This window comes from Hirundo rustica, chromosome 30 (assembly GCF_015227805.2).
Source record: "Hirundo rustica isolate bHirRus1 chromosome 30, bHirRus1.pri.v3, whole genome shotgun sequence".
In the NCBI taxonomy this organism is placed as follows: Eukaryota; Metazoa; Chordata; class Aves; order Passeriformes; family Hirundinidae; genus Hirundo; species Hirundo rustica.
Window position 1 is genome coordinate 1,237,535 of NC_053479.1, and position 12,262 is coordinate 1,249,796.

General features: G+C 59.5%; 1 protein-coding gene across 1 annotated transcript in view; it reads left to right on the plus strand.

Annotated features, from left to right (window-relative positions):
• The window catches only part of LRP1 (LDL receptor related protein 1), a 74,684-nt gene that overhangs the window by 23,603 nt on the left and 38,819 nt on the right, over positions 1-12,262 (plus strand). Inside the window, exons 7-8 of the mRNA XM_040088349.1 lie at positions 10,412-10,574; positions 11,911-12,133. Of these exons, the coding sequence (XP_039944283.1) occupies positions 10,412-10,574; positions 11,911-12,133 (386 nt within the window). The remainder of the gene's footprint in view (positions 1-10,411; positions 10,575-11,910; positions 12,134-12,262) is intronic.

A 12,262-nucleotide genomic window follows, 5' to 3' on the forward strand; every position in this document is an offset into this window, starting at 1 on the left:
CAGGGCACCGGCGAGACCCGTGACTCCAATTAGTGCTTTCCCCTTCTTCATTTGCTTCTTCCCGGCGTTATCTGCTCCCAGCAGGAACGGGGCCTCCCCGGTGCCTGCTGCTAATGGGGCTGGAGCTGGCATCTGATGCGGGGAGATCGATGCTGAGGGGCTGCAAAGCAGCGGCTCCAGCTGCCAGGGGAAAGAGCCGGTGCCACGGCCGGGCTCTGATCGCTCTGCTCGGCTCCTGCAGAGATTACTGTCACTTGTGCTGTGGGAGACGTGGTGAATGAAGGCTGTTAACAGCCCTTGGCACGACCCGCTGTCCTCGGAGCTTTGCTGTTCCCCTGGTTTTTACACCCTCGAAGCTTTTTTGCTCTCCGCAGGCTCTGGAGCCGCAGCGCTTCCCGCGGCGCCGCCCCCTCGGCTCCCACCTCACTGCCCGTGGATATTTGTCACAGGCACTGATTTTCTCAGTTGATCTGAGCTGGCTGCTTCCCTACCCCCGGGTCTTTTTCCGGGGGACGAGCTAAAAAATCAGAGGCAGCCGAAGCCTTCCGTCCGTTCCTCTCGCAAAAATTCCCGCTCCGTGTTGGAATTGGATCATTTCTCTCTTCTGTTGGTTGGAGTGGGTTGAGGGGAGCTCTGGGCACCTCGGGGCGATGTGCCAACGGCCAGGACGAGGTGGGATGGTGTTGTCCCTCACTGGGCAGGGGTCCAGCCTGTCCCCATCTCCACAGGGATCCTCGAAGTGGCACCGTCCTGCCAGCCCCGGGTGCCCGGTGCCCCTGGGCGCTCTCCCCCGTGACGAGGATGAGGCACAAGCGATGGCACGGGAAGGGCTCATCCTTCCTGCCAGGATTGTAACAAGGGGAGCTTGTCTTATCCTTCCTCCCATCCCGCTGTCCCTCTCCTCCTCTCCGTGCGACAATCCCGCAGTGTTCCTGTCCGGGAGGATCCTGGCAGGCATCGCGCCCAAGGCCGGAGGCACGTGCCTGTGCCGAGGCCTCTCCGACCCCTCGGAGCGTGGGGATGGCACAGGGGGGTTCACTGTGAACCCCCTGTCAGGCCTGAGCCCCTCTGGACCGGGCCAGGGCTGTCACAGCTCCCCTCGGACCTTCTGCGCTCCGTGGCGGATCCTTGACCTCCGGGGACTTTGTGATCCTGTGCGTTTTCTCGACCAGATTCCAGCCTCCACGTGTTTCCCCAGACAGTGTCCTTGTTTGTTTGGAGTTGGGCTTCCGAGGAATTTCAGAGCCAAACAGAGCACTAAAAAATAAGAATTGAAATCTGGTGCTGGGCTCTTGCGCTGCTCTTGCCGCAGCCCTCTGCTCCCCCAAGCTCCCCCAGCTCTCCAAGCTTATCCTGCTGGCCTTGTCCTCCCATCCTGGGGTTGTTTGTCGGGGATCACAGCCTTGAGCAATCCTCGTTGCTCAGCCACGGGGCCGGGGCTGGGAAGCAGCTGTGGTGGGGGATTTGTGCCTCTTTCCATGGGATTCATGTCCCGGTCCCCTAGAGGTGACACCAGGAGCTGGGAACACCTCCCTAGAGCATACACAGAGGCCAGGACCATCCTTAGGAGGCCACCTTTAGCTGGCAGCAGCCCAGGATTGTGCCTCTGGGTCACCTCTGGGTCTCCAGGCCGGCGTTGACAGCGGCGTTAAATCCCCGTCTCCGGCGCGCTGTGATCGGGTGACACTCGGCTTTCAGGGGAAGGCAGGAGCCCTTTGCTTGGACTGTGGAAAAATACTGGGGAACACGTGTCAGGAGCCAGAGCACTGGGCTTCTCCGTGGCTCTCGGGGTGGCTCCCCTCTCCCTTTCCTTCCCCTTCCCCGCTCACGCTCTTTCGCTTTCTTTTTCCCCTTTTCTGTGGCTTTTTGCATGGTCAGAACTGGGAGCTTGGTGATGCCAGGGAAGGCATTTGTTGTGCTGGCAGGTGCCTGGAGGCAGCACTGCTTCATCCCAGCCCTGGTGCTGCTCCTTCCCGCTCCCAGAACTGCTCCTTCCCAATCCCAGCACTGTGTTCCCAGTCCAGCACTGCTCCTTCCCAGTCCCAGCACTGCTCCTTCCCAGTCCAACACTGCTCTTCCCCAGTCCCAGCACTGCTCTCCCAGTCCCAGCACTGCTCTCCCAGTCCAACACTGCTCTTTCCCAGTCCCAGCACTGTTTTCCCAGTCCCAGCACTGTTTTCCCAGTCCAACACTCCTCTCCCAGTCGCAGCACTGCTCTCCCAGTCCCAGCACTGCTCTTTTCCAGTCCCAGCACTGTTTTCCCAGTCCCAGCACTGTTTTCCCAGTCCCAGCACTGTTTTCCCAGTCCAGCACTGCTCCTTCCCAGTCCCAGCACTGCTCCTTCCCAGTCCAACACTGCTCTTCCCCAGTCCCAGCACTGTTTTCCCAGTCCAACACTGCTCTTCCCCAGTCCCAGCACTGTTTTCCCAGTCCCAGCACTGCTCTCCCAGTCCCAGCACTGTTTTCCCAGTCCCAGCACTGCTCTTTTCCATTCCCAGCACTGTTTTCCCAGTCCAACACTCCTCTTCCCCAGTCCCAGCGCTGCTTCCCAGGCAGAGCAGGCAGGAATTCTGCCTCTCTGCAGGATCCATGCTGGGAAAGGGCTGCGGAGGTGCCGTGATTTATTATTTCTCCGTTGAAAGTTTGTTGTTTTCCTTTATAAAACAAAGCCCCAGGGGAAGGGGTTTGAAATATCAGGACATTCGATCCCGAGCTCCTTCTAAAACCCTAAATGCCGGCAATCTGGCCATCATTAAAATCCCTTCCTTGGGCAGCATCAATCCCAACCCGCCCGGCTCGGAGTGTTTTCATTGACTCCATTTCAGCCCTGTCACTGGGAATGTCCCGGTGCCAGCGGGCAGAGGAGCTGTGGGCGCTGGGACAGATTGATTTCAGGGCGATGTTGCTCTGCAGAGGAATCCAAGTACATTTCTTCCCCCCACTTTGCATGGAAAGCTATTTTTCTTCCTTGCTGCCTCATCCTGGCCAAGAAAGAGGCTCCGACGTGAACTCACTTGGCAGGAGAGCGGGATGATTGGTAACTTCATCTCGTGGTTCCTTTCTGTTGGTTTTTTTTTTTTTTTTTTTTTGGTTGGTTTTTTGTTGCTTTTTTAACTGTTTGCGGCTGTTCTTGTTGCAGCGACGAAGGAAATCGGGAGCTGGGGGAGAGCAGGGGATAAATGGGAGCAGGGGATAAATGGGGGAAGAGGATAAATAGGAGAAGAGGATAAGTGGGAGCAGGGACTGGAGGGGAACAGGGGTTGGACAGAGCAGGGAATGGGGAAAAGAAGGGAATGGGGAGAGCAGGAAATGAGGGAAGGAAGGGCAGGGGAGAGCAGGGAATGTGGAGAGTAGGGAATAGGGAGAACAAGGAATGGGGAGAGCAGGGAGCGGAAGAAAGAAGGGAATGGGGAGAGCAGGGAATGGATGGGAGAAGGGGATGGGGAGAGCAGGGACCAAATGGGAGAGCAGGAATGGGGTGGGAGCAGGGGATGAAGGAGAGCAGGAGCTGGAGGGAGCAGGGGATGGAGGGAACAGGGACTGGGGGCTGTGTTTGGAGCCGTGCACTCGCACCAGCTCGTTGTGCAGCAGGGGACAACATCATGATGGTGATTTTAATCAGTCTGTTAACGAAGATCTGACACTCAGAACCCTGCTGTGGCTCTGCCCAGCACCTCTGACTCCCCTTACCCGGTGTTTTCCCCTCATGGGGAACAGAAATAAATCCCCCAAGGGGACTGAGACCCTCCCCAGGCTGTGGTGGCGGGGGTGAGCTGCGTCCTCAAGGGTGACACCAATGTCATCGGGATGCTCGTGCCCCGGGATGGGTTTGATTGCACACGGACCGGAGCGTGTCTGTCCCAGCACACACCTGTCTGTCCCAGCGCACATCTGTGTGTCCCTCCCACCCTGCCTCGTGCCTGGGGTCACTGCAGGAGCCCCTCAGGACCCCTCCTGCCCACGCTGGCCCCATTTCTGCTTTCTCACCCCCCCAGATCACCCCGGTGACGCTCCCCGGGTTCCCGTCGAGCCTGTGTCTCGCTCCTCTCACCCAGAAGGAAGCCAAGCGCCCCCGTCCCTCCCTCCCTCGGCCTCCGTGGAATATTTGTGCCCATGGAACGGTCTCATTAAGGCAGAGTAATTAGCGGTCCCTTGGCTGCCCTCCACGCAGCCCGGAGCTCATTCCATCGCTGTTCCTGCTCTTCCCACCTCCGGTGCCTCAGCCAGTGCTCCGCAGGGATGCCGCGGGGTTGAGCCAGGACACGGAGGAGGAGTGAAAGTTTGGGGTGTCCCCACCCTGGAGAGCTGGAGGTGGTGTCAGTGAGGGGTGGGAGAGGAGCCAGGGACTGTTTGGACACGGTTCCCCTACAGATGCAGCCGTGGTGCTGCCCTGGGGCAGAACACGGCCTGAAGAGGAGGCAAATTTGGGGTGTCCCCACCCTGGGGAGCTGGAGGTGGTGTCAGTGAGGGGCTGGAGTGACCCTTCAGGTGCTGCACTGGGGGGGTCCAGGGCACACAGATCACCTGGACTGGGGCGGTGCTCCAACCTCTGCCATTCCCCAGCTTGTCCCCAGGCTGGGCTGTCCCTCTGTGGGGGGCTGCACAGCCCGGGGGTGCCGTGTCACCCCCCGAGGAACGCTTGGCTTGTGCAGGGCGGGCCGTGAGCGTGAGCAGAGCCCCAGGGATCCGTCCCAGCGCCGAGTCAGACGTCCTGGCCGCCCGCCACCAGCTTCCACCCAGTGGTTCCTCCTCGCAGCGAAACATCTTAGCGGAGAAGAGGAGGAGGAGGAAGGGGGGGGGGGGTGAATTTATTTATTTTTGAGCCTGGTTTTGCTGAGGGAACGAGGCTGACGTGACGGCTGTGGCCGTGTGTGGTTGGTGGCCGTGCCCTCCTGCCCGGCTCGGACACAAGGAGTCGGCTGTTCCTGGGACCCCCGGGGGCACGGGGTGTCTGTCCGGCCGTCCGGCGCCCTTCGGGGCGGGAGTTTGTCTTTGTGCTCGTCCTGTTAACATACTTCTAATTAAAGAAAATTGTCCCCAGGAGCAGTGTTTATCCACGGAGCGCGGTGCCGTCACAGAGACGGTCTTGTTCTCCCGGGGAGAGGATGTCTGTGGAGGAAAGAGACAGAAATTCCTCCAGATTATGGCATTATGTAAATGCATCAAACGGATCATTCCCTATAAAAAGGAAAGTAGGAAACCGATGTATTCGAGCAGCCCTGGGGACCGCATTCCTGACGAGCCTCCGCTCCTGAGCCGAAACATTCGGCAGCTTTTCCAAGCCGTTTTCCCGCCGAGGCCGCGTGCCGGCGGCTCCGGGCGCCCGGGGGGCTCCTGGGGCGGTCGCTCGCTGGGTGGCAAGTTGGCCACGGCCCCCGCTTGCCCCACGGGGTGGGTTGTGCCTGGAGCAGCGTCTGCTGCTCTCCGGGCGGGATCTCTGCGGGATGTGCCGTGGATGGGCAGCTCTGACGGACTCCGTGGTTCTCCCGGTGCCTCCTTGAGGTGCCTGGGGTTTGTGTCGGGGCTGGTTTGCCCTGGCGAGGCTGTCGCCGTGTAGATGTGCATTTATCTGGCATCGGTATTCGTTATTTATTCTTTTATTTCTTTGTTGTTCTTTATTTCGAGCCGGATGTTGGCAGCGGAGGTCGGTTCATCTCTGTTATCTGTCCCACGTGCTGAGGCAAGGGGGAAAATGCTCCTCAGCAGGATTTGGTGTCAGAGCTCCGTGCCCAGGGATGTTTCTTGCTGCTTCAAGCAGAGCTGGGACCTCTCCTGCCCACTATCCCCTTGAGGGGTAGCTGGGAAGTGGAGTTTCATGGAATTATTAAGGTTGGAAAAGCCCTCTAAGGCCCTGGAGTCCAACCATTAGCCCAGCGCAGCCAGGTGATCGCTGAAACACATCCCCAAGTGCCACATCCACACGTTTCAGGAGGAATTTCTTCATGGGAAGGGTTGTCAGGCATTGGAGGGGGCTGCTCAGGGAGGTGGTGGAGTGTCCATCCCTGGAGGTGTCCGAGGGACAGCTGGATGTGGCACTCAGGGCTCTGGTGGGGATCAATCACAGGCTGGACTCGATGGCCCTGGAGGGTTTTTCCAGCCTCGGGGATTCTGGAAATCAGGGATTTTTTTTTTTTTTTTGCTGTGTTGGTTCCTGAGTTTGTTGAACCTCAACAACTTGTGGATGTAGGGGGTTTCTCCTTTTCCTCGCTCAGCTGAGCAGGAGTCTGGCCGAGCTGCCGGGTGGCTGCGTCCCCCTCGCAGCTGTTTGGGGACTGTCGAAATCCCTGGTTTAATCCGAGGGAAGATTGTGTGTTTCCTTCCTCCTCCTGTCAGGCCACAATTGATGTGTTTGCAGACTGCGCAGCAACTGATTCATGCAGAGCAAAGTTATGTGCTGGGTCAGCAAAGCTCCTTCCCCCCCCAAAAAAAAAACAACAAAACCCCAAACCCACAGCCCTGCGGTGCCTCCCTGGGAGTGGGGCAAATCGGGTGGCCCGGGTTTAAGGGAGGGAGAACCTCGGGCTGCAGCTCCGCTGGGAAGCGTGGGATCCGTGAGCCACTTGTGTGGAGGAGTTCTTCGAGTGGGACTGTCCCACCTGGAGCTCTGGGATCCTGGAAGAAGGAGGATGTGGCCGGAGGAGGTCACAGAGATGTTCTGAGGGCTGGAGCAGCTCTGCCATGGGGCAAGGCTGGGAGAGCTGGAGGTGTTCAGCTGGAGCTGAGAAGGTTCCAAGGAGAGCTCAGAGCCTTTTCCAGTGCCTCAAGAGGCTCCAGGAGAGCTGGAGAGGGACTGTGGACAAGGGCCTGGCGTGACAGGACACAGGGAATGGCTTCCCACTGACACAGAGCAGGGTTAGGTGGGATTTGGGGAAAAAAATTTCCTCCCTGTGAGGGTGGGGAGGCTCTGGCACAGCATGCCCGGAGAAGCTGTGGCTGCTCCATCCCTGGAAGTGTCCGAGGCTGGGTTGGACAGGGCTTGGAGCAACATGGGACAGTGCAAGGTGTCCCTGCCATGGGCAGGGAGTGGGACCGAGATGATCCTTAAGATCCCTTCTGACCCGAACCATTCCGGGATTCTGCGAAAATGGAAAATCCAAGCGCTGCGTGACACGCAGGATTTTGTGGCAGGGACAGCTCGGTCGGGATCGCTGGGGCCGTGGCGGGTGTGAAACCAGGAAACATCTGTGCTCGTGGGTTTTGGGGTTTGCAGAAGTTGCCAACCCGCCCGTGTTGAGCAACTTTGATGAAGTTCTCGGTGCTCTCTCGTCCTCCATCCTCCCTTCCTCTGCCCTCCCTCCCCCCGAGCGGGGCTGGACCCCGTCCCCGTGAGGATTTTTGGCCGCCTCTCCCAGGAAGAGCCTTGGAAAGCCGACATTCCCCGCTCTCTGCCCCCACCAGCTCCCTTCCAAACGAGCTCTCAGATAAATAAATCTTGGGAAATGAGCTCGGTGTGTCGCAATCGCCCGCAACACCCCGCCGGGGTTGAGCAAGGAGGGGGAATTGATTCCAGGATGGGAATTGGTGGGGAGAGGCACCCCCGGGGGGGTTGCAGGAGGGAGAGAGGGGTGGTCTCTGCCCCTCGGATTCTCCGTGGAAATGATGAACGACCCCTCCAGGGGACAGGTTCATCCCTGCTGGTCCTCTCAGAGCGGTCCAAGGTGTGTTTTCACGGCCACGGGTGGTTGTGGCACCGTCCCTGGGCATCCTTCGTTGAGGGGGACACGGGGGGGACTCTGTGCCCCCCACCCCTCCCCTTCTCCAGGGGGGGATAAAGTTTCTGCAGGGGTTAAAAATAGACGTTTTCTAAATTAGCCTCCGCCAAAAGTTCAAGAGGAAATCCAGGTTTAGCCGAGGCTACAAGAAAGAGCCGAAAATAACAATAATGATGATGATGATGAAAATAACAATAAAGATAATAATAATAATTAAAAAAAAAATAAAAAGCGATTCCTGCGGAGGAGAGGGGAGGATTGTGAGCAGGGAGAGAAGGAGCAAAGCTGCAAAACAAAAGCCTTTGAGGAGCGTAATGCTTTCCAGCTGCAAAAATACAGCCTGGGAGAGGAGCAAGTGCTTGCGTCACCCCCCGGCCCGGTGCTGCCCTGCTCGGAGCTGGGGCCCGTCCGGAGACCCCCGGCTGGAGCAGGACCCTCTGCTGCCCTGGGAAGAGGCGGCTGTGGCAGGATGGGTGTGAGGGGAGTGTGGGGCTGAAAACCTGTGGCTTATTTTGGCCGTTCTCCCTTTGAGTGTTGGGCTGGACTCAGCTCCGGCTGGGTAGAGCAACAGGAAAGGGGAGCCAGCGATGGGAGCCAGCGATGGTTGGACCCCCGTGAGGAGGAGAATCCGAGGGTCTGCAGCTGTGGGTGGGGGGACGAGGGCCCCTGCGCCTTTCTGCCAACGCTCCCCATCCGCCCCTGCTTGGATCGCTCCCCCGGTCCTGTGACTCTGACTCAGCCACGCAGGCGCCAGCCAAGCCCTGCTTTTTTTGGGGAATTCTTGCACATCCCTTCGCCGAAGCCTTTCTCCCCCCGGCAGGGCCCTGCCGCCCCCTCCCCGCGTCACAGGGTGGGGTTTGGGGATGCTGGGTGCGGAGCTGGGGAGGGCGGTGGGCGCTGCTTGTGACAGCAACACTCCGTCTCGGGGGCAGAACGTGGCCCTTGGCGCCCCTGCGTGCATTTTTAGGTGTTTTTTGCTCATTGCCAATCCCCCTCGCCCCAGGAGCCGGGGTGGGGGGTCCTGGCTGGAGCAGGAGCCCCACCAGCCCCGTGCCAGCCCCGGCACGTTGGGCAGCGCGTTGGGAGCCCTGTGATGGCCTGGCTTTGGGGTTGATGCTCGTTCCTTGGCTCGGGCTCTTTCCACTTGTTTTTACGAGCTGCCTCACGCCGGGTGGTGGCTGCGGGCGCCGCGGCCTCACCCTTCCGGAGGGGGGGGTCACTGTCGGCATCACCGCTGGCTGCGTGTCCCCGTCCCCATCCCCAGGGCTGAGGGAGCCGGGCTGGATAACTCAGGGATGGAGGTTGGGGTTTGTGCACCCCCAGCTTTCTGCGTGGCCTCATCCCAGCCCGGCATCGCCGAGAGCGGGGTGGGTGGGGGCATTGCAAAACCTCCTGGCTTGATTCGTGTTTTCCCTCCCGAGCTCCTGCCTTGGTTAATAATTCAGTGGTGTCTGGCCTTGCTCCTCTGGGGCTGTCTGGGTCTCACTGACCTTTGGGTCCTGGGGCTGGGGGTTGCTGAGCCCCATCCCTGCTCCTCCAGAGCCGTCCAGGTCCTGCTGGCCTTGGGGGTGATGGGGCTGGGAGGCTGCTCTGCTCTATCCCTGTTCCTCCAAGGCTTTGTCCAGGTCCCTCTGACCTCAGGGTGTTAGGGCTGTGGGGCTGCTGTGCCCCATCCCTGCTCCTCCAGAGCTGTCCAGGTCCTGCTGGGGCTGGGAGGCTGCTGTGCCTCATCCCTGCTCCTTCTTCCAAGGCTCTTTGGGTCCCTCTGGCCTCACCCGGGCTGCTGTGTCCCTGTCCGTGCTGCGGTTTTGGGGATGCAGGGTCTCGGACGGGAACACTCATCCAAAGGACAACGCTCCAAAAGATCCCTTGGGATCCAAAGATCTCTTGGAATCTCCAGGAGCTGCAGCCCCTCAGCCCAGCCTCTGGGCGCCGAGCACTGCCCCGGTGGCGGGGCAGGAATTCAGGCGCGTTGGGTTTATCCGATTTAACAGGCTTTCACTGGTTTAATTAAATACTCACACGCTGAGTGCCAGGTGCTGTCTCTCACCTGCTCCAGCCCCCGGGGTGTCCCTGCAGCTCCGGATTAACTCTGCTCCCACCTTGCCCAGCGGGATCTGCCCTCAGCTCCTGCTGCTGCCACGTGTCCCGTCCTGGTGCCGCTCTTGGAGCCCCTTCCCTGCTGCCCGCTCCCTTCTCCAGCACCTACCATGCAGAGCTTCCCCCTGCTCTGCTGGTATTCCTGCAGGACGAATTCCCAGGGTTTCTGCAGATGAATTCCCAGGGTTTCTGCAGGATGAATTCCCAGGGTTTCTGCAGATGAATTCCCAGGGTTTCTGCAGATGAATTCCCAGGGTTTCTGCAGGATGAATTCCCAGGGTTTCTGGGGGATTCTCTCCCGGTGTTCACACCAGCTGCTCTCTGGTTGCGTGTCACATCCCTGGCTTGTCTGGGGGCAGCAGGTCCTGTCTCCCTGGGGTGCAGAGGATAGCTTCCCCTGGATGCCATGGGTGCTGTGGGTGCCCTGTGGGTGCCCCGTGGCTCCTCGCTGGGTGACCAGGGCAGGTCCTTGGTACAGGTGCAAGTCCCGGTGCGTTCACGGCTCCCGTGGTCTCATTCCTCGGCCGTGCTGGTGTTTGTGGTCCCGGGGGGCTCCTGGCTCCCTCCCTCCCTGCCTCACCCTCCCTCTCCCGGCCCAGATGTGGAGCAGATGGCCATCGACTGGCTCACGGGCAACTTCTACTTCGTGGATGACATCGATGACAGGGTCTTCGTCTGCAACAAGAACGGGGACACCTGCGTCACGCTGCTGGACCTGGAGCTCTACAATCCCAAGGGAATTGCGCTGGACCCAGCCATGGGGTGAGTCCTGGGAATTCGCTGCCCTTGGGGACAACTGGCAAGGGTGGCTTGTCCCTCTGGGGTTGGGGGGTTTCCTGCACCTCTGTCTCTGCAGGGACACTTCCCACCCAGCCTGCCCTGGCAGCAGCCCTGCAGGGCTCAGTCCTGCAGGACGCACTTGTGCCAGCTCGGGATAAGCTGCTGCTTCCAGCTCGTGCCACGCAGTGCGGTCACAGCTTTGCTGCAGCTTTTGGGAGCTGAAGCGGCTCCGTGCACGGCCGGAGCAGCTCCCTCGTGCCCGTGTGCCCACAGCCGCTGGATGCCAGGATGCTGAATCATGGGAGCAGCTCAGGGCACACACAGCAGCTGCCAGCCCCCAGGAGCTGGTGTGGCCAAGGCCACAGTGGGCATAGAGCAGAGGAACCAGTAAAGAGAAAAATACCCCCTCTCACCAGCTGCTTTCCTGATGGGCACTCCCCTCCTGGCTCAGATGGGAAAAGCTGGTGTTATTGAGCAGAAAATCGGGAGTATTTCATATAAACAAACAAAATACCGTGGAGGATCCTGGAGAGGGACTCCAGGCTCGAGCAGGGCTGGTGCAGACAAGCCCCACAGGTGGCTGAGTTGAGTCCCTTGGGCTCTGTGGTGCCAGTGCTGATGCCTGGCTCTGCCGTGCCGCGTTGGGAAGCGCCGTGCCCGGAGCAGGATGCACAGGCAGCTGCCTCAGGTTGTGTTTTAACACGTGTAACTTTTCACATGGGCCTCTTCCAGTGACACCGACGCATCTGAAGCTCCCGGGCGCTCTGTGCCCGTGGGAGAACAGGCGGAGATGGTGCTGGGGGCACTCTTGCCCCTGATGTGTTGCAGTTGTGTTAATTACCCAAGAGTGGGAGCAGCCTTGCCCTCACAGCTTTGGGTGATAAACGAGTGAGTTAGTTGGTGGAGTAGTTAGTTGGGGTCAGTTGGAGTCTGCTGGCTGTGCTGTGAGGAGGAAGGGACAGGAGGTTAGAAAGGGTCAGACATCGTACAGGGGACAGACAGGTTGAGGCGGCTGTGCCAGGGACAGGGAGCAGTGAGCTGGAACTGCAGAATAAAAAGAGAAAGAGTCAGAGCTGTGTGGGGTTGCTCATGGGACTGTAATGTAGAAAAGGCCGTGAAAGACTTTTTAGATAACGAGGTACTGATACTTGAAGCCCCCTGAAGTTTTTAAAGGAGCACTCTTGAGTGCAGTGGCTGTCTCGGTGACAATAACACGTGCCAGACCCCAGCTGTCGCCGTGGGGATCCACACATCCATATCCTCCCTCTCCTGGAGCTCATCCTGGCTCTGAGCTCCTTCCTCTGCTCTTCTCTCGCAGCAAGGTGTTCTTCACCGACTACGGGCAGATCCCCAAGGTGGAGCGCTGCGACATGGACGGGCAGAACCGCACCAAGCTGGTGGACAGCAAGATCGTCTTCCCTCACGGCATCACCTTGGACCTGGTGAACCGCCTGGTGTACTGGGCTGATGCCTACCTGGACTACATCGAGGTGGTGGACTACGAGGGCAAGAACAGGCACACCATCATCCAGGGCATCCTGGTGAGCGGCTTTGGGGCTGAGGGTTGGTGTCAGAGCTTGTCCTGGGTGCCACTGGTTGTGACTTTAGCGGCGCAGCAAAGAGCGTGCCGAGCGCTGAGCGCGGCCCTCGTGCCATCGACGTGCAAGACC